Source organism: Scyliorhinus canicula, chromosome 16 (assembly GCF_902713615.1).
Source record: "Scyliorhinus canicula chromosome 16, sScyCan1.1, whole genome shotgun sequence".
In the NCBI taxonomy this organism is placed as follows: Eukaryota; Metazoa; Chordata; class Chondrichthyes; order Carcharhiniformes; family Scyliorhinidae; genus Scyliorhinus; species Scyliorhinus canicula.
In genome coordinates, this window is record NC_052161.1 from 23,829,486 (window position 1) to 23,852,124 (window position 22,639).

General features: G+C 43.9%; 1 protein-coding gene across 1 annotated transcript in view; it reads right to left on the reverse strand.

Annotated features, from left to right (window-relative positions):
• The window catches only part of atrnl1b (attractin-like 1b), a 1,095,064-nt gene that overhangs the window by 368,974 nt on the left and 703,451 nt on the right, over nucleotides 1-22,639 (reverse strand). Inside the window, exon 26 of the mRNA XM_038774130.1 lies at nucleotides 6,874-6,952. Coding sequence (XP_038630058.1) covers nucleotides 6,874-6,952 — 79 coding nt within the window. The remainder of the gene's footprint in view (nucleotides 1-6,873; nucleotides 6,953-22,639) is intronic.

The following is a 22,639-nucleotide window of genomic DNA, read 5'->3' on the forward strand; positions in this document are numbered from 1 at the left end:
GCTCAAACATTTAATACCACAGAACACTCCTGGCAAGAAGCTCACTTACAGGACCTACTAGCAATTGAATTTATTTTTTGCAATAAATGCATTTATTGATCCAATTATATAATTACCATTTTCCCAAAAGAAACTTGAAGAAACATTCATTGTCATTTTCTCTTACAAATCTGTTTACACCTGAAAAAAAACTTGTTTCTGAGGAATGGACGCTTGAAAGAACTGCAGTTGGAATGAGCTGAACCTGCGGATCATAGTAACTAGAAGCACCTCATCATCTCAATAAATTATTACACCTATCTATCAGAATGATATTGCCCACATTGTGTTGATGAAAAATAATGACAAAAACCTAATCATTTCCAAGGAACAGGAATCATCTGCAAGTTCGCAATGTCATACATGATCACCGTATGATCAATCCCAATCACGTGCTTGTTTCTTTTTATTAATTCATTCACTGGCTGCAAAGGCCAGCATTTACTGTCCCTCTCTAATTACTCTTGGTAAGAATTGTGGTGAGCCTCTCCTTGAACTGAAGCAAATGTGTTTGTGTGATGCAGGTATTCCCACAGTGCTATTAGATAAGGAGTAACAGGATTTTGGCATCAGGTGATGTAATTCCAAGTCAGGGTTGTGTGTGACTTGAGCTGTTAGTTTCCCATATGCCTGCTGTCCTTGTTCTTCTGGGGAGTAGATGTCACCTTAGAGACAAGCTTTCGGATTCTCCGGTGGTGGGATCCTTCACCATATCTGCAACGCACACACGCCTGGCGCATTTTCCGACGGAATGGAGTGGCCCGCAATGGGAAACCCCATTGCCGGCTGCGTGAATGGAGAAACCCGCTGCCGGCGGCGGCATGCTGGAAAATGGGGCTGATGGGATGGAGAATCTTGCCCAAGATGTGTTGTTGGCGAGGAAGTGAATGGGGTGCTAATCTCAAGCCACTTTTTAATTGTGTCCGGTAAATGTGGGACAGGCTTTGGGGAATCAGGAAATGAGTTACTAACAGAACATGTAACTGTTCTTGCAACCATAACATTTATGTGGCTAGTCTGGTGACGTTTCTGGTCAATGATGACTTCAGGATGTTGATGGTGAGGGATTCAACAATGGTCATGATGTTCAATGGCAAGGGGAAGTTTCTAGACTCTGCTGTTGGACATAATCATCGCCTGGCACTGTGTCTTATAAATGTTATTTGTCACTTCTTAGTCCAAGCTACGGTGTTGTTCAGATATTGTTCGAAGGAGGGATGGACTGCTTCATAGCACAAGGAATTGTGGAACTGAGCACTGTGCAGTCATCTGCGAATATCGCCACTTTTGATCTTGTGATGAAGGGAAGATGATGATGATTGAGCCAAGGACACTGCCCTAAGGAAATATGTAGCAAAGTCTTTGGACTTAGATACTTACCCTCCAAAGACCATAACTATTTTCCTTTGTGATAGGTAATGACACCAACAAGTGAGGAACACCCCCCCTAATTTCTGTTGCCTTCAATTTTGTTTGGGTTCCTTGATGCCACGTTTGGTCAAATGCTGCCTTGATATCCGTATCACTTCACTACTGGAAATGAGCTCTTTTGTCCTTATTTGGACCAAGGCTGTAACAAGGTTTGGAGCAGAGTGGAACTGGAACTGAACATCAGTGAGCAGGTGTTACTGCAGAGCACTATCACATTTCCCATCAGTTTGTTGATGCTTAATAGTAGACTGCTGAAGCATGCTAGCATGCAGGTGCAGTAAGTAATTCTGAAAGCTAATGGAATGTTATTGTTTATTGTGAGGGGAATTGATTGGAAAAGTTGGGAGGTTATGCTTCAGTTGTGCAGGGAGGACACTCTGAGATCACAGCTGGACTACTGTGTCCAGTATTGATCTCCTTGTAAATATATTAGCAATTCAGAGAAGGTTTACCAGGCTAATATTAGAAATGGACAGGTTTTCTTATGAGGAAAAGTTGAACAGGTTCGGCTTGAATCCACTGGAGTTTAGAAAAGTAAGAGGCAGATGAGGGGGTATGCAGCTGGGTGAGGGAGGCCTTTCAGAATTACTTGGAGATAAATGATACAGGGGAAGTTTCGGCAGCAACGGTATGGGAAGCACTCCGAACTTTAGGAACCAGTACTAGGCGGCAAATATAGCCATGATTAGGAAGTGAGTAGTGGGGGAGGGGTCATTGTGGGAGCAGGAAGAGGCGGCCTCATGTAAGGGCACAAGTTTGGGGCATTGGTGGCAGCTCCTCTGCCATTCTCGCCGGCCCGGTACTCCACAAGCCCAGAGATAATGGCGGCTCTTAGAGTTTGGGGGCAGTGGCGGAAGCATATGGGAGTGGAGGGAGTGTCGGTGTGGACTCCAATTTGTGGCAACCACCGTTTTGTCCCGGGGAAGCTGAATGGGGGTTTCAGAGGTGGCAGAGAGTAGGGATTGAGAGACTGGGGGATCTATTTATTGATGGGAGCTTTCCATATTTAGAGGATTTGGAGGAGGAGCTTGAATTTCCGGGAGGGAATGGGTTTCGACATCTGCAGATAAGGGATTTTGGGCAAAGGCAGGTTTTGACCTTTCTGCTTCTACCTCCACAGGAGACACAGGACAAGAAAGTTTCAAGGGGATACAGGACAAGGTCATGTCCACGGTACTAAAACGAGAGTTGTGCTGAGTCCACAGGTGGTACTTTTTGGAGTGTCGCAAGTCCGGGAGTCCAGGGGACGAGAGAGGCTGACGTTTTGGCCTTTGCCTCCTTGGTAGCCCGGAGACTGATATTGCTAGCATGGAGGGACTCGAAGCCCCCAAAATCAGAGTTAGCTACATGGCTGGGTTTCTTAGACTTGAGAAAATTAAGTTCACCCTGAGAGGATGAACTTTCGGGTTCGTTTGGAGGTGGCAGCCGTTTATCTAGCGATAGGCAGGAATGTTCCCTTCCAGTCGGGAACACTTCAGCAGTCAAGGGCATTCAGCCTCTGATCTCCGGGTAAGCATTCTCCAAGGTGGCCTTCAGGCAATGCAAAATCGCCGAGCAGAAACTTATAGCCAAGTTCCGCACATACGAGTACAGTCTCAAACGGGACCTTGGATTCATGTTGCATTACATCATCCCCCACCATCTGGCCTGGGCTTGCGAAATCCTACCAACTGTCCTGGCTTTAGACAATTCACAGCTCTTTAATCTGGGGTTACCCCTATCTCTGGATCTGTAAAGACATAATTAGATGCAAATGCTCGCATGCAAAGCATTGTCTTGCATCTTTGACTTTGTCGATATATATCGGGGCTGGTTTAGCTCACAAGGCTAAATCGCTGGCTTTTAAAGCAGACCAAGCAGGCCAGCAGCACGGTTCAATTCCCGTACCAGCCTCCCCGGACAGGCGCCGGAATGTGGCGACTAGGGGCTTTTCACAGTAACTTCATTGAAGCCTATTCGTGACAATAAGCGATTTTCATTTTCATTTCATATATGTTTCTGGAACATACCTCTTCATTCAACTGAGGAAGGAGCCGTGCTCCGAAAGCTAGTGTTTGAAACAAACCTGTTGGACTTTAACCTGGTGTTGTAACACTTCTTACTGCATTTTAGATAGGGATGAGGAGATTTTTTTTTCTCTCAAAGGGTTGTGAGTCTTTGGAATTCTCTTCCTCAAAAGTCATTGGAAACAGAGGGGCGGGATTCTCTCAACCCTGGGCCGGGCCGGAGAATCCCCGCGACCGGGCCACGCTGCCCCAACGCCGGCATCCGATTCTCCGCAGAGCGTGGTTGGCACGGCGCCGGTCGCTGGCTGGGATGGGCCCAGCGGCCGCGTGGAAACACTGAGTCTCGCCGGCACCATCCGCACCTGCTCTCAGCCGGCAGGAACTCAGCGTGGAAGGGTCGGGTGGCGGCCTGTGGGGGAGAGGGGGGCCCCGATCCGGAGGAGGGGTGGTCTCCGATGCAGTCTGGTCCGCGATCGGGACACACCGATCGGCGGGCCGGCCTCTCTGGCTGGGGGACTAATTTCCTACCGCCCGTCCCTGTAGTCCTGTGCCATGTGCGTTGGGGCTGGCGCACTGAAGGAAGCTACTGCGCATGCACGCGTTGGTGCCGGTGACACTGCCCAAGTGCGCATTGGCGCCGGCGCCACTGCGCATGCGCGGATCCCATGATGCCCAGTTCGCACCAGGATCGGCAGCTGGAGTGGCATGAACTGCTCCACTGTCGGGGCCAGAATTAGTCCTGGGAACGGCCCGTTCACGCCGTCGTACAATGCGACGCCGTGTACGACGACGTGGACACTCTGCCACGGGATGGGAGAATCCCGCCCACAGTCTTTTAATAGATTCTGAATAGAGAATATTTGAATAGGGCTAGATAGATTCTTGGTTGACAAGGGGGTGAAAGTTTATCTTGGGTAGGCAGGATTGTGGGTTTGAGGTTTCAGTAGAGCAGACTTGAGGGGCCGAGTGGCCTACTTCTGATCCTCATTCATATGTTCACATGGTTATGTGAAATAGATGTGTCCTGCTTTTTGCGTACTTGGAAAACTTTTCACTTTGTCAGGCAGATACCAGTACTGTAGCTGTGTTGGAACAGCTTGGCCAGAGATACAGCTTGTTCTGGAGCACTAATTTTCAGAATTACAGCCAGGATATGTCGAGTCCATGGGTTTTTTGCTGCATTTGGTGCACTCAGTCTTTTTTAATGTCACTTGGAGTGAATTGAAATGGTTGAAGACTGGCTTCGGTGATGGTGGAGATATTAAAAGGAGGCCAAAATGAAATGAAGTGACAATAGTTTCAGCAAGTGTTTCAGCCTTGCCATTTTCACTCACATGCTGGTCTCCACTATCATTTGAGGATGGGGATGTTCATGGAACTTTCTCCTCCTGTTTGTTGCCTAAATGTCACTCCCATCAACGACAGGGTGTGGCAAGACTGTAGAGCTTCTCACTCTCTGTAGCATGCTGCTTCAACTGTTTAGTATGCAGTCCTGTGTTGTAGCTTCAGCAGGTGGCACTTCATTTATGTACACATCTTTTTGAGCCTGGGTTGATCCTCTGACGTGAAGGCAATGGTAGAGTGATAGGGTATGCTACCAGGTTACAGTTTGTGATAGAACATAATTCTGTTGTTGCTGATGGCCCATAGTGCCACAATGCTCAAGCATGCTTAAGTTTTCAGCTTTTGAATCTGAATCTATTCCATTTTGCATGCTTGTAGTTGCATGGTGAAATACAATGGTGGGTGCTTAGGCTGAAATTGACTGTTGAATCTGTAGCAGGTAGATTGATGAAAACAAGATCAAATTGGCTTTTTTCCTCTTGCTGGTCCTCCCACCACCTGTCACAGGCCTGCTCTCACAGATATGCTTAGCCAATTAGCACCATTTATCTGTCGCAAATGCACTTAAATCCTTTGCCAATCAAAACATGGCTGTCAACAGACATCTACTATTTATGAGTTCGAGTCATAAATGGAAGGATCCAACAACAAAAATTGAAAGATTATTTTGCAATTATCCGCAACAGTAGACAGTAGAGCCAAGGAGTTTCAAGGATCCTTGCAAAATATACATCAGTGTCGATGCATATACTGATAAGCTGTGAAATCCTTTAGAGTCACAAAACTATGACGCAAATGTGCTCACTGATGCAGTGCAGCAAGACATAATTCAATAAGATTTACAGAATTAAACTTTCAACTCTTCTCCCAAGTTATTATCTTGAACACATGCGAGCTATCTGTATTTCTTACACAAGATATCTTGCATACTTACTATGCCACCTATGAATTGCATCTGCAGAAGAATAGTGAAATGCCATTTCTACCAATAACCAACCCAAAAATATTCTGTGTTCAAGATTGATTCTCCAATATATTATCACACAATATGTAACTTATTTGAAGGTTATGTTTTCTCAATAGCATATTCTACAAACACAATGTATAATATCACAACATAACCTTCTCTGAATGAACACATTTGTAACTTTCCAACTTTGCACAGAAGTAATATTCCAATTGCCATTTATTTATACAAAACAATTTATACCAAGGGTTTCACAATTCAAATTGTTTTGTCAGCGAAGAAACCCCTTTAGATTATTCCTCTGAATTAGGGTAATCATCAATTGAATTCGTCTTATGGTAATTTATCACAATGTTTCTTAATAATTATCATAATTATCTTACGATTATTTATAACAATGTTATGTGCGTACCTTGTATTGCCCTATTATGTATTTTCTTTTCTTTTCTTTTCATGTACTTAATGATCTGTTGAGCTGCTCGCAGAAAAATACTTTTCACTGTATCTCGGTACACATGACAATAAACAAAATAGTACAAAAGTGTACTACATGGATAGCACATAATATTGACTTCTCTCATATTCAATACAGGCACACAATGTTACACTAATGGTTCCAAGTTTGACCATTATTTATAAAATACCTACAAACTGAAGAGTTAAACATTTCCCCGTACAATCCAGAATCTACCTATGGTCACCAATTCAAAAGGTATTTCAACAGGTCACTCAATCATATCTATCTTGGTTCAGTCTACTCACTGGACACATCTTAGAGAAACAAAAATTCTTGACGAAAAATTCAGACGTATAGTTCACCACTATAGACCCTTTAACTGCTTTACAGATGTAAAACTGAAAACTTCTGTCGATTAACTTTGTGATTTACATTATTTACTTTACAAATTACATTATTTTCTGTCAGCCATCTGCAGATTGAATTCCTGCCAATGAATAACAAATCGACAACATTTTGATTGTCCCTCAAGGTAGGATATCCATGCTAAATGGAAGAAGGTTCAATTAATTAATAACACTATCAATGGCGGATTGTACTGGATTATAAATAACACTGCTATCTCTTACCTCTCTCCTTCGTGAAGCCCAGCAAGTTTGTTTGATTTTCCACACTACAGCAGCCACCAAGAGTAACGATAGGAAACAGCTACAAGGAAGTAACCAATGCAACCATGTGATTATTTTTTTTCCTTGCAAAACCAGCAGAACTTACACAGTAATGATCCAGTAATTTGCTAAGTATCCAGCATTTTGTAGATTTGCATTTTGTATCCAGCATTTGCCAGATACAAGTGCATCTATGTCTGTATGTAAAATCTCTCACGAATACACATATTTCTCTAACAAACCTCAGGTATTATGCTTTTTCTTCACACTTGTACCTGATTGGTTCCAATAGTCAGAAAACAATGATGTCTCAAAATTTAACAGTGTTAAATACTTGTGAATTCATGATTGAGCACAAAAGTGGCCATTCACAGAGTGACGGGACTTTCTAAACTCAGTTCTTTTCACATCCTATCCTCAGACATGTCGATTGGCTTCATGCTTCCCAGTGTACTAAATTCCAAATTCCTTGACCGGGTCTACAAATCTCTCTATGGCAATATCCCACCTAATTCCCAATCTTTTCCATTCTTTCATCCCAGCCAATGCACTTCTGCTTTCTGATTCTATATTAAAGTCGTGGAATTTGGCCAATGTCAAGAGAAACCCTTTTTAGAAGCAGCAAAACAAACTGGAATATGTGGGTATTTTTCTGGCATAAAACCTCAGATAAACAATGAACTCCAACTTTTCTGAGGTAACATTGAAAGCAAATATTTACTATGCACACAACTAATCTCTCACTATTAGAGTAAGCAAGTATAATAATAGAATTGAACACATTGCCAAGTGAGAAAACTGGCCAGTGGAGAAGGAATTTGATGGGAAGAATTCTCAATTAATTGTAATAATTCAATATATTCTACATGTTTATACCAGCTATATTTCTTTTTAATATATTTTATAATTAGAACTCAACAACAATAACAACATATATTTATATAGTGCCTTCAATGTAATGAAATGCCCAAGGTGTTTCAGAAGAGCATTATAAAACAAAATACAACTACAGTATGACAACTTAATTAATTAAGACTGCACCGCTTCTCAAGTTGGGAGGAAGGTTTCAGGATGAAGTTTTGAACAAAACATTACAGCCAGCAGTAAATGTTGATAACACACAGCTTGGCTTTCTACCCAAGGGTAGGAAATCCAAGAATTTAATACTGCTACTCACAGGAGAAAATATTTTCCTTCCCTTTTGTCCATCAGAAGCAGGGAAATAGCAAGGCCAACATTTATAGCCCAGCCCTAAAGATGGTGATGAGCCCATTCTTGAACCACTGCAGTTTTATGCTTTGTTATTCCTTGCGCTTGAAAAGTAACAGTATCAATTTATTTAGGTTGTACATATTTTTTTTTTAATGTTTTTTATTGAGTTTTCATATTTTATATTGAACAAATAATTAGAGAGAGAGAAAAAAAAAACACGCAAAAATTAACATGTATATTTACAGGTAAGCATCTTCGTAATAACAACTGTGGCCGCCCCCTTTAGCCGGCTTACATATTTTACATTCCCCAATATGGCCGAGGTACATGTTTATAGGCATTTATTTACAGTTTGGTTTTGGGCCTTAGCTAGCCATCAAACCCCCATAACGAACCCGCTACCTTCCCCCGATTCCCGTCCATTTTCCCCTGATTCTTGGCCACCCGACTATTCTTCCTCTTGTACGTTGGCCACAAACAGGTCCCGGAACAATTGCATGAATGGCTCCCACGTTCTGTGGAAGCCGCCGTCCGACCCTCGGATGGCGAATTTGATTTTCTCCATTTGGAGAGATTCCGAGAGGTCGGACAGCCAGTCTGCAGCTCTGGGCGGTGCTGCTGACCGCCAGCCAAACAGGATTCTACGGCGGGCGATCAGGGAGGCAAAGGCAAGGGCGTCCACCCTCCTCCCCAGGAATAGATCTGGCTGTTCTGGAACCCCGAAGACCGCCACTATCGGGCATGGCTCCACCCTCACCCCCACCACTTTGGACATAGCCTCGAAGAAGGCTGTCCAGTACTCCACAAATTTGGGGCAAGACCAGAACATGTGGACGTGGTTGGCCGGGCCTCTTTGGCACCGTTCACATCTGTCCTCCACCTCCGGGAAGAACCTACTCATACTGTTTCTTGTTAAGTGGGCTCTATGTGCCACTTTTTGTTGCGTCAGGCTGAGCCTTGCGCACGTGGAGGTGGAGTTGACCCTATGCAGTGCTTCACTCCAGAGTCCCCACCCTATCTCAATCCCCAGGTCGTCCTCCCATTTAATTCTTGTTGCGTCCAGTACGGTGTCGTCCCTTTCTACCAGTCGGTCATACATGTCGCTACAGTTCCCTTTCTCTAGGATACTGCGTCCAGTAGGTCTTCCAGTAGTGTCTGTCGTGGCGGTTGTGGGTACGTCCTTGCCTCCTTTCGTAGGAAGTTTTTGAGCTGCAGGTACCGAAGCTCGTTCCCCCCAGCTAGACGAAATTTCTCTGTCAGTTCGTCCAGTGTTGCGATCCTGTCGTCCATGTATAGGTCCCTGACTGTCAGTGTCCCCCCGTCCTGCCTCCACCTTTTGAAGGTGGCGTCAGTCAGTGCTGGTGTGAACCTATGGTTGTTGCAGATGGGAGCCTTGTCCGACATTTTGGTCAGGCCAACTTGCTGCCGCAGTTGGTTCCAGGATTGGAGGGTGGCTGTCACCACTGGGCTGCTGGAGTGTTTTTTGGGTGGGGATGGGAGTGCTGCCGTGGCGAGGGCCCGGAGGGAGGTCCCCATGCAGGAGGCCTCCTCCACACGCACCCACTCGGCTTCTGGCTCCTGGATCCATCCCCTTACTCGCTCGGCTGTTGCCGCCCAGTGGTAGAATTGTAGATTCGGGAGGGCTAGCCCCCCCCTGGATTTTGTTTTTTGTAGGACCTTCTTTGGGATCCTAGCATTTTTACCCCCCCATACGAACGCCATGATAAGTTTGTCCAGCACTTTGAAAAAGGCCTTGGGGATGTAGATCGGAATGGATCTAAACAGGAAGAGGAACCTGGGCAGTACGTTCATTTTGATCGTCTGGACTCTCCCCGTGAGGGAGAGTGGGAGTGTATTCCATCTTTGCAGGTCCTTTTTTACTTCCTCCATCAGGCTGGTGAGGTTCCATTTGTGGATCCCTTACCAGTCATGGGCTATTTGGATCCCCAGGTAGCGGAATTTGTGTCGGGCTTGTTTGAACGGCAGCCCCTTTAGTGCTGCCCCCCTTGCGGGTGTACTGGGAAGATCTCGCTTTTGCTCATGTTGAGTTTGTAGCCCGAGAAGGCTCCAAACTCTTTCAGGAGCGCGATGATTCCGTCCATGCTGCTTTGTGGGTCCGAGATGTAGAGGAGCAGATCATCTGCATAGAGTGAGACTCTGTGCTCTCTGCCTCCCCTTCGGATCCCCCTCCAATTTTTTGCCGCCTTGAGCGCGATTGCTAGCGGTTCGATTGCTAGTGCGAACAGCAGCGGGGACAGTGGGCATCTTTGTCTGGTGCCCCTGTGTAGCTGGAAGTATTGGGAGTTGGTATTGTTGGTCCGTACACTCGCCATGCGTTGTATAGGAGCTTTACCCAAGCGGTGAACCCTGTTCCAAGCCCGAACCGCTCCAGTACCTCTATGAGGTATTTCCATTCGACTCTGTCGAAGGCCTTTTCTGCGTCTAGGGAGACGATCACCTCTTGTGTTCTCTCCCCGGAGGGGGTCATTATCACGTTCAGCAGGCGCCTGATGTTCGAGGTAAGCTATCTACCTTTGACGAAGCCCGTCTGGTCCTCTGTGACCACCTCAGGTACACAGTCTTCTAGCCTTTTGGCTAGGATTTTGGCCAGTATTTTGGCGTCTGCGTTCAGCAGAGATATGGGTCTGTATGACCCACATTCCGTTGGGTCTTTGTCTTTCTTAGGTATCAGCGAGATTGAGGCCTGTGCTAACGTGGGTGGCAGTGTGCCCCTGGCTAGCGAGTCTGTGAACATCTCCCGCAGGTGCGGGGCCAGCGCTGTCGCAAATTTTTAGGTTGTACATATTTAGGTGGAATGCTCCATCATATTAAATGCAGGGTTTAACTATTTACTTATTTCTTTAGGCAAAATGACTTTTGTTTACTCTTTCATGGGACACAAGTGTCGCTGTAAAGACCAGCATTTGCAGCCCATCCCTAACTTCTCGAGAGAAGGTGGCAGCGAGCTACTTTCTTGAAGGGCTGTAATTCATGCGTTGCAAGAACTGCAACATTAGTTTTCGGGAGAGGGTTCCATATTTTTGACCCAGCAACATAGAAAGAACAGTTCTGAGTCAGGGTGGTGTGTGACTTGGGAGAGAACTTGCAGGTGGTGGTTTTTGTAGAGTCTACACCGGTTGGGTCGAAAGCTTACTTTATTTTAGAATTACTATTATACACAGCTCCAGTGGTTCCCTACTGGGTCTTCTCTAGTCGGTGCCTGATTGGCCAATTCTATTTATACAGAGCCAAATATTGTTAAGGGTCCCCTTCCCTCTTCTCGAGGGAGCTTGCATTCTGCAAGATCCATGGGGTAGTTAATCATCCTTATCCACTAAGACCTGTACGGGCTATAACAGTGGTGCTCCCATGTGTCTTCTGTCTGTGTCCTTCTAAGTGGTGGAGGTTGTGGATTTGGAAGATGCTTTTCAAGGAAGTTTGGTGAGTTGCTGCAGTGCACCTTGAAAATGATACACACTGCATCAAACGTGCACTGGTAGTGGAGGCAGTGAATGTTCAAGGTGGTGAATAGAATGCCAATCAAGCAGACTGCTTTGTCCTGGATGGCGTGAGCTTCTGGAGTTGATTGGCATCAAGACAAATTCTTCAGAGAGTCATAAACACAGCCCAGTCCATCACACAAACTTGCCTCCCATCCATTTACTCTATCTACATCTCCCGCTGCCTGGTGAAAGCGGGCAGCATAATCAAAGACCCCTCCACCCAGCTTACTCACTCTTCCAACTTCTTCCATTGGGCAGGAGATACAAAAGTCTGAGAACATGCACAAAAACAGCTTCTTCCCTGCTGTTACCAGACTCCTAAATGACCCTCTTGTGGACTGACCTGATTAATACTACACTCCTGTATGCTTCACCCAATGCCTGTGTCGATGTATTTACATTGTGGACCTTAGAATGTAGAACATACAGTGCAGAAGGAGGCCATTCTGCACCAACCCACTTAAGCTCTCACTTCAACCCTATCCCCATAACCCAATAACTCCTCCTAACCTTTTGGACACTTGGGGGCAATTTAGCATGGCCAGTCCATCTAACCTGCACGTCTTTGGACTGTGGGAGGAAACCGGAACACCCAGAGAAAACCCACGCAGACACAGGGGAGAATGTGCAGACTCCACACAGACAGTGACCCAGTGGGGATTTGAATCTAGGACCCTGGTGTTGTGAAGCCACAGTGCTAGTCACTTGTGCTACTGTGCTGCCCCTTGTGTTTCCCTTTTATGTATTTTCTTTTTATTTAATTTTCTTTCCATGTACTGAATGATCTGTTTGAGCTGCTCGCAGAAAAATAATTTTCACTGTACCTTGGCACACGTGGCAATAAACAAATCCAATCCACATACAGAACATTCTACCACACTCTGACTTATGCCTTGCTGATACTGGGCAGACTTTGGGGAGTGAGCCTGTGAGTTATTCACAACAGAAATCCCAGCCCCTGACGTACTCTTGCAGCCACTGTTTTTATGTGGCTTGTAGAGTTCTGGTTCTGGTCAATTGTAACCCGCGGGATGTTGATAGTGGGGGATTCATTGATGGTAATGCCACTGAATGTCAGGGGACAATGGGTAGATTCTCGTTGGAGACGGTCATGCCTGGCACTTGTGTGGCATAACTGTTACTTGCCACTTATCAGTCAAGCCACACTGTTCTCCAGAAGTTGCTGCATGCAGGCATGGACTACTCAAAATCTGAGAAGTTGCAAATGGCACTGAACAATGGACAATCATTAGCAAACAGCTTCACTTCGGACCTCACGTTGGAGGGAAAATCATTGATGAAGTAGTTGAAGATGGCTGGGCCAGGACACCGCCCTGTGGAACTCCTAAAACAAAGTATGAGTTGATAGGATTGAAACAACAACCACTATCTTCCTCTGTACTCGGCATGACTCTCAGCTTGGAGGGGTTTTTCCCCCGCTTCCTATTTACTTCGATTTTTCTACAGCCCTTGATGCCATTCTAATGCCCAAGAGGGTCAAGTCTAGTTATTTATCAGTTTGCAGTTGTGAAATGAAGTAATATTCATTTATTTTCCAGGAATCAATAAATAAGCATTATTTCACAGTCCGTGGGGAAATCTCTCAAAGGTTTTGCCCAAAAAACAAATTTCTGAGGTTGATGCAGAGATCATAGAACTGAAGAATCACAAGCCTCACACTTATCTAAATTAATGTGGAGATGCTGGCATTGGACTGGGGTAAGCACAGTATGAAGTCTTACAACACCAGGTTAAAGTCCAACAGGTTTGTTTCAAATCACCAGTTTTCAGAGCACTGCTCCTTCCTCAGGTGAATGAAGAGGTATGTTCCAGAAATATATATTTAGACAAAGTCAAAGATGCAAGACAATGCATGCGAGTATTTGCAGGTAATTAAGTCTTACAGATCCAGAGACAGGGATAACCACCAGGTTAAAGAAGTGTGTATTGTCTCAAGCCTGGACAGTTGGTAGGATTTCGCAAGCCCAGGCCAGATGGTGGGGGATGAATGTAATGCGCCATTGCATCTTTGACTATGTCTATATGTGTGTTTCTGGAACATGCCTCTTCATTCACCTGAGGAAGGAGCAGTGCTCCGAAAGCTAGTGATTTGAAACAAACCTGTTGGACTTTAACCTGGTATTGTAAGACTTCTTACTGTGTTTACCTAAATTGAGCATAGCCAATCAGATACTAACTTTGTGGAGCATACATTCAGGGGAGGTGGTGACGTAGCGATATCGTCACTGGACTAGTAAATCAGAGCCCCAGACTAATGCTCTAGGGACCCAGGTTCAAATCCTGCCACAGCAGATGGTGACTTTTGAAATAAATAAAAAAATCTGTAACCATGAAACCATTGCCGATTGTCGTTAAAAACTCATTTCCTTCACTAATGTCCTTTGGAGAAGGAAATCTGCTTTCCTTGCCTGGTCTGGCAGACATGTGACTCCAGACCAACAGCAATGTGGTTGACACTTAACAGTCGTCCCAAGGGCAATTAGGAATGGGCAATAAATGCTGGCACAGCCAGCGATGCCCACATCCAATGAACAAATAAAAAAAATATTTAATGTGCGTTTCCTTCCTGAACTGTGCACAGTATTTTGAAGTTAAATAATGAGGGAATAGAATTTTACATTCTATTGCTGTAATATCAGGAGCTGCAGAAGCTCATTAAAGGGAAGCAGCCACTTAAAGGTTAGCATGTTAATTCTGTTTAAACTGGTCATGAGAATTTGATCATGATAATTAGCATGTATTTTTCCAGCCATTTACCCCTGACATTTTCAGATATCAGCCTGTGCTGCAAAATGAGCCACCAACCTTACTCCTTCCCATACCATGCAGCTCATGAATCTCTCTGGCCCTATGCACTGTTTTCTATCTGCTCCCCCGTCACGTAGTTATTACCAAAGTGATTTCTTGCCTTCTGTTTCATTCTATGCTTTGCTCCCTTTCACTTTCATGCTCGGCTGTGCTCAATCTTAATGTGTGCCTGGGGCGGCATTGTGCGCAGTGGTTAGCACTGGGGCTGCGGTGCTGGGGACTCGGGTTCGAATCCCGGCCCTGGGTCATGGTCCGTGTGGAGTTTGCACATTCTCCCCATGTCTGCATGGGTTCACCCCCACAACACAAAGATGTGCGGGGTAGGTGAATTGGCCACGCTAAATTGCCCCTTAATTGGAAAAGCAATAATTGGGTACTCTAAATTAAAATAATATATATCTTAGTATGTGACTCTTTGTTTTTTGTCTCTGTCTCCCTTACTTGCACAGTAGTGATGGAAAAGCTGCTGCAGTAATCAGTAAGGCAGAGAGAGAGACAAAGATACAACAACCTGGGCTGGGAATGCCAAGAAGTTGGAAAAACAAGCTTTACTGACTATAGCTACTTCTCCTGTGTCTTATGCAAATTCATTCCATTATCTATAATTGGGGACTATCAAATGTTTTTGAAAAAATATATATTAAAGGAATTAATGGATATAAAATGGATTAATCTTGGCCGGGTTTCTCCAATCCCGCAGCCAAGTTCTGAAGCCGGCGTGAAAAGTGGTGCCAACCACTCCGGCGTCAACTGCCCTCGATCATCAGGTTGGCTCCCCTTCCTAGGGGGCTAGGTTGGCGCCGGAGTGGTCCCCGCAGTTCCAGCCGGCGCGGCATGGCCGCATTTGCGCGTGGGTTTCCGTCTCAGCGCCAGCCCCCGGGCAATATGGCGGAGCCCTACAGGGGCCCGGCGTGGAGGAACATAGGCCCCCACGGTACCATCCCGCCCGCCGATCAGTAGGCCCCGATATCGCGGGCCAGGCCACCGTGAAGGCCGACCCCATGGGATCAGATCGCCCCACCAGGATGGCCCCCGCACACAGAACTTCCAGGTCCCGCCGTGTGGGACTCGACATGACCCACACCGGCGGGATTTGGCCACACGGCCCATCACAGGGCCTGGAGAATCGCCGGGGGGGGGGGGCTTTCAACGGCCCCTGACTGACGCAGCGGCGATCCTGCGGTTGCCTGAGAATCGGCGAGCCGGCGTCAGGCAGCACGGCGCCCCCCCCCCGGGATTCTCCGAACCAGCGCGGGGTCGGAGAATCCCGGCCCTTTTATTTTTATGTAATTGAGGTTGCCAGGGAGTTTCCTGGGATTGGTAATCAATCACCAAAGCAATATCGCTGGCAGAGGTTTGTGCCTCTGTGGCCACAATTTGCAATTAATTTATTCTTTCACATGATGTGGGCATCGCAGGAAAGGCCAGCATTTGTGTCCCATCCTTAACTGCCTTTGAACTAAGTGGCTTACTGGACCATTTCTGAGGGTAGTTAAGAATCAACCATGTTGCTGTGGATCTGGAGTCACATGTAGGCCAGACCAGGTAAAGACCTTCCCTAAAGGATATTAGTTGGATCTTTACCGCAATCAAAACATGGTCGCTATAACTGCGAGCGGCTTTGTAACATATTGGCGACTTCTCAGGCATTCATAGCTGCTGCTTATCTTTGACTTCAGCCATTCATTCCATCTTGGAATTTTATTCTGGTTGGCTATCTGGACAGGAGCAATGCTATCTAATGTACCAGTTTAAGAAAAAACACGATGAGCAAAGATGCTCAGATACGTGTGACCTAAGTAAGTTATGTTAAGTGCAATATTGTACGCAAACTGCAACAATTGAATGCCAGAAGTTCAGATGTCACATGATTAAATATCATGTAATTAACCTCCAGAATGCATCCGTGTAAACCTAATGGGAAAGGCGATGGAAATGTTACTTCTGTAAGACAATCAGTCACCATCTGTTGGATATATATAGCAAATGAAAGTTGACTGACAGTGCAGGTATACCCTGTGATAGCCTAACACGAGTTGAAAGCATTAGAATTGAGTGCCCTGGTCACCTTGATATTTCTAGATGTTGGTGTCCCATAATTCAGCAATGCTTCCATACGGACATGGAGAGCAGAGCGAGTTGCAATTGTTGTTTCCAGCCACTAGATATCAATGGTTACATCCAGGATTTAAAAAAGCAACCAGCATTATTAGCATTAACTTGGGTAGTGAAATAGAATTCTGTCGATGTTCCATCACTGACTGAGGTATATCAAAATTTCATGTTTTAAGAACCACGTACCAGGTTGCCACTTATTTAAGGATAATCCTATTTCTGCTAAACTCTTGTAAATGTTTCATTTCTGATTAGTTTTATGAAGACATGAAGATAATAGGCAACAGATTTTCTATTAACATTCTCTACATATTCCAATTAAAATTGGAAAACAATAAAATACCACAACAATCTCAAACGATTACATACCCCTAAAAAAAAGTTGTAGTCCCTTTAAGAATTTTATTGCACATTAGAGATTTGTGTATGGTACGCACCATTAGACACCAGATATCACACTGTGTTACAAATACAAAGCAATCAGAAAAATAGGAAATCCAATTATTAACCGAATACTGAAATTTACATGCAGATATAGCTGGCCTCTGACTCACCTCAGTGTTAAGTAGCTAAAATTGTCCGGATTTATATTCGAAGAGTAATCACCTTAAAGGCATTAACATTTGGACATCTGAACCATGGGCTTAGCTAACTTGCTCTACAGCTATTTAATGGTCATCAGGCTTTAATTGGAGCGAGCCAGGCCTTCCCTCCCTGTTGGAGAGGAAGTCATGCCTGCAAAAGCTGCCAAACTATCAAATACCAGCAACTCTTTTGTCCCAGCCATGTCAACAGGAGCTGAAAAGGAACCATGGAACCCAGGTGAAGATAAGTCAGTGATCATGGAGGTTGGAGGGGTGGTGGTGGGGGGGGGGGGGGGGGGTGGTGGGGGGCAGGAATATTGGGGCTGGGGAAGAGGGGAAACATCTTGGGAGGGTGGGGGGGGGGGGGAGGGAGCTTCAATGTGCACAGTTTGGCTGAATATGAGGCAACCTCCCCGTCATTGCCACATGCGTCGACAGATTTTCCTGGACAGCTAATACGCTGTTGTGGGTAAAATGCCAGCGGCCACAGGAGGATGAACGCAAGTCACTTAAGAGTCTCAAGTGGGCCATGGGTGAACAGGCATTCAGATTCATCCTTCAGATCCTATTAAGTCAGCAACACCATCTCAATATGCAACTATTTTCAAAAAACTTTACTTTCTAAGAGAAATAAGTTTGGAATTAAATTTTCAGAGGTTTCATATAATTTACAGTGCAGAAGGAGGCCATTCAGCCCATCGAGTCTGCACCGGCTCTTGGAAAGAGCACCCTACCCAAGCCCATACCTCCACCCTATCCCAATAACCCCACCCAACATTCAGGGCAATTTGGACCCTAAGGGCAATTTAGCATGGCCAATCCACCTAACCTGCACGTCTTTGGACTGTGGAAGGAAACCAGAGCACCCGGAGGAAACCCACGCACACACGGGGAGAACGTGCAGACTCCACACAGACAGTGACCCAAGCCGGGATTCGAACCTGGGACCCTGGAGCTGTGAAGCATTTGTGCTATCCACAATGCTACCGTGCTTACGTTTATATCTATAAATTGCTTTGCAACCCCTCCTCCGACCTCCTCTCACGATGAGGGCATTACATCAATCCCTCCTTTTCCCAGCTGAGTAGGATATGGATCATTTGAACAACTGCTGATAACAGTGCTATCCTAATGCTTTCAAGTGCAGCACTCCTGATGTGAAATGGATCAGGAAAAAAGCATTTTACTCTTTCGAACATGAGATATAAACTCTCTGCATGATGCATCTTATCAAGTAACTGAGCTGAGAAATGATTCCACTCATCACCCATTTGGGCCTATCGATTTTCCATGTGAACAATAAAGGGAACTCAAGAGTAACCAGGATGTTTTGACAGTTGTCATTGCTAGCTTTAAAGTAATAAATACAAGCTATCATCCCTGTACTGTTGCATCATGGGATTTATTTTAACTATGAAAGAACCAAGAAATTACAAATATGGGAGGTGAATGATGGATGGCGGTTTATCACAAAAGTAATAGAATTTCTTAATGTGCGGAGCTGTATTCCGGACATTTGCATCAAATGGTTATGAAACTGTCTCAAGCACTAAACAGCAATTCAGTGGATTTAGAAATTTACATTTTAATTTTGCTTCAATTAGCCAGCATTTTCAAAGTTAATAATCATCAGCATTGTTGAATTATTTGACAAACCATGAGTATTTCTGTTACAGTTACAAATGTGAAGTTCATATCATCATTGTGTTTGGGTTGGGTCTTGAACTGAGAGCAAAGTGGGGAGGGGGGGGGGGGGGGGGTGGGGGGGGGGGAGTCATGTGATCTGTTCTGAATTCTGGTTGTTAAAAAGGTTGCATTACTGGGAAGAAGGTGCAAGGGGATATGTGAACAATGATCAAAGCATCAGTGAACAGTAAATGGATTGTTAGTTTTTTTAAATTATAAATTTAGAGTACCCAATTATTTTTTCCAATTAAGGGGCAATTTAGCATGGCCAATCCACCTATCCTGCACATCTTTTGGGTTGTGGAGGTGAAACCCACGCAGACACGGGGAGAATGTGCAAACTTCTCACGGACAGTGACCCAGAGCCGGGATTCGAACCCGGGTCCTCAGCGCCGTAGGCAGCAATGCTAACCACTGTGCCATAGTGCTGCCCTTGGATTGTTAGTTTCCAAAGTCTGAGGAACATTTTGAAAATATTAATTTTAAAAAAAATATTCTACTTTAAACTGTCTATTTAGTTTTAAGTTAAAATGTAGTTAGGAGTCTGATGGGTAGTTAATTACCATGTCTACCTGGACATAATGCCTATCTCAGGGGTGGGCAAACTTTTCCGTGCAAGGGCCACATTCAGAAATTCACAATTCACAAAGGGCCGCATAGTATATTAAGTAAAATAATTACTTCACCCGGTTATGATTCTGGGCGCCTCATATAGAACATAGAACAGTACAGCACAGAACAGGCCCTTCGGCCCTCGACGTTGTGCCAAGCAATGATCACCCTACTCAAGTCAACATATCCACCCTATACCAGTAAGTAACCCAACAGCCCCACCCCATTAACCTTAAAAAAAATTAAAAAAAAAAAAAAAAAAAAATTTTTAAAAAAATTTTTTTTTTTTTTTTTAATGACTTGGTGGGCCGCAGAAATACCTTTGGCGGGCCGCATGCGGCCCGCGGGCCGTAGTTTGCCCACCCCTGGCCTATCTGATTAATTTTGCCATGATGCTGGACTTAGAGATGGAGAGACTCCATTCGAAGCCATTCTAGAATCGACTTACTCGATGTTTTGCAAAAATATTACTGAAAATCTTCTACTGTAAATTCGATGATTCTATTATTCTATGATCTTGGTCTCTGTTTACCAGAATCAGAGAGTGAGAGCAAGATAGAGCCGCAAGATAGAGGCAGTAAGTCTCAATAGCTCACCATGCAGGAATATTCTGAGTGAAGTGAACAAGTTTGTGAGCATTTAAACAGGGCTGGAAGATTCACCTAGCTTTGGTGAGATGGAGGAATCTCCAGTGTAATGCTCACTCTAAAAAACAGTTTGGAGATTAGAGGTTACCCTGGTGGAAAAGGAAAAGAAGGGATGCAAGCCCTTGGGAACTACAAATCAATTTGGACTGGTTCCAGGAGAACAGTGTCTACTTAAATGGCAGCATATAACAGTGAAGGGAGATTTTTTTTTGTCAGATGAAAGCATTAACAAGGACATTATTCTTCACTTTTAGAGTATAAGTTCCCATGAAATAGTGTTTTGTCAATGTTACTTCTAGTTTAAATAAGCAAAATACTGTGGATGCTGGAACCTGAAATAAGGACGCCAGAAAAATTCAGCAGGTCTGCCAGCATCTATTAGGATAGAAAGAGAGTTAATGTTTTGAGTCCTTTGACTCTTCATTTGTTGTTACAATAAATTCTTAAAACTTGAAATCCTGTTATACAATTCCTTTAAGTTGGTAACTGGGAATTCAAATTCCTTTTAAAAGGTTATTGGTCTCTACAGGAATCATAACAGTTACATTGAGTATCTCAATATTCAATATTAATTGCATTTAATGGATGATATTTCAATACAAAAACATCCATTCCATGGAATTTGGGTCTTGAGTAGATTGTCTCAATTTTCTCACCTGAAACATGTTCCTCATTAGATGTTTATCCAGACCTTTTGTAACAGGATTAATCAATAGGACATTAATTTATTTTGCCGACAGCTTGTCTCAGACATTCATTGCCGCCAGGGAAAAATATTATCTCTAATCTGTAGTCGCACTTAAGCCTTTGCTAATTGTACCTTGCAAATTGTATTGGTTACTCTGGAGATTCCTCCATCTAGCCAAAGCTAGGTGAATCTTTCAGTCCTGTTCAAATCCTTACAAATTGTTTACTTCACTCAGAGTATTCTTGCATGGTGAGCCATTGAGACTTGCTGCCTCTATCTTTCAGCTCGCTCTTGCTCTCGATTTCCGATTCTGGTAAACAGAGACCAAGATATTCAGTAATATTTTTGGAAAACATCGGGTAAGTTGATTTTAGAATGGCTTCCAATGGAGTCTCTCCCTCACCATGGGAAAATTGTACTTAGCAATCCATGCTAAGTAACTGACATATATCTACATTATCCACTTCACTATAAACTGTGAAGATCTGGTTCATGTCCTTTTTCAATCTCTTCTCCAATGGACAGAAGATCATTTTGACTCTTAAAGTCCACATCCCAAGAGTCATCATTGTTACTTCTCTGAGAACACTTCTGAATGAACCAATATCTGTTTAAAGGCATTTTTCAGAAGAAAAGTGCACATTCACCAATTATTTATCCCTGATTTAATGACTCATTGTAATTTCATAAATTTCTAGAGCATGATGGCCAAGAATCATATCCAAAGGCCTTTCTACTTTAGCTAAAGGATATTTCTTTCACAAGAATATGTTTCATATTGCAGTGTGTACTACCTTAGATTTATCCAATACAGAAATCCATCGTACTCCATTTGTTTATTTGGGCCAGATCCCTTTGAATGTCATCAATCACTCTTAAAATATTCAATGTTATAAATAAACTTTTTCTATATAACGTGCAAATATGGCAAGTGTTTCTTTATAGCAAACCAACCGGCAATTTCTACATTTACTGTATGTGGGGCAACATGCTGTTCCAATATCACAATTTTGTACGAAATTCCAAAAACTGGCAAAAATGTTGGTATTGAGCAGATCTGAGGAATAATTAATAATTTCCTTTTTTTAACATGTATGATTAACAGCTGGAAATCTAGAACAGAGAAAACCTTAGATGCACTTACATAATTGGGGGTGGGAGGGATGCTTTGCCAAATGTACAAAAAAAAATCAAATAACTTTCAATTGAAAAATGAAAAGCTGATTGAATCCAACTGTATTATAATGCTGTTTGTCTCAGGATTTTTGACAACTTTTTTTTTTACAGTAAGTATTTAAAAAATTAGAGTTGCATCTGATGATGACTGAGTGAAGAATGTTAGTCAGGACGAAAGGAAAAAGTGGCATTTTTAATATCAGTCTGAACAGGCAACCAGAGTCTCAGTTTAAAGTCATATCTCTTTCTTGGCTTTCAAAGCGTCAGCAGAAGTATAATGGACCAAATGGCTTCCTTTTGTGCCATATGATTTTATCTATAGGATGACACATCTGACAAGGCATCACTTCTTCAGTGCTGCAATGGAATGTCAAGCTAAATTATGTCCTCAAATAATACACTGCACATGATGGCGTATGTTTTCTACTCAGACTACAAAGTAACGGAAGCTAACATCCGACCCTCAGATAAACACTGTGAAAGCTTTGTGAATAAAACCAATTATTCAGAGCAGCTACTGTTTAGAGCATCTAAAGAATAGAATTAGAGCAGAGTAAGCCTCAACTTTTTTGGTAGGTCTTGATAAGCTAAGGAATAACATAGCACTGCCCGTCCCGCTAAATGTTGCCCGTTTTTAATTTCCACGCGCCATAGATAGGATCTATTAATATAAAA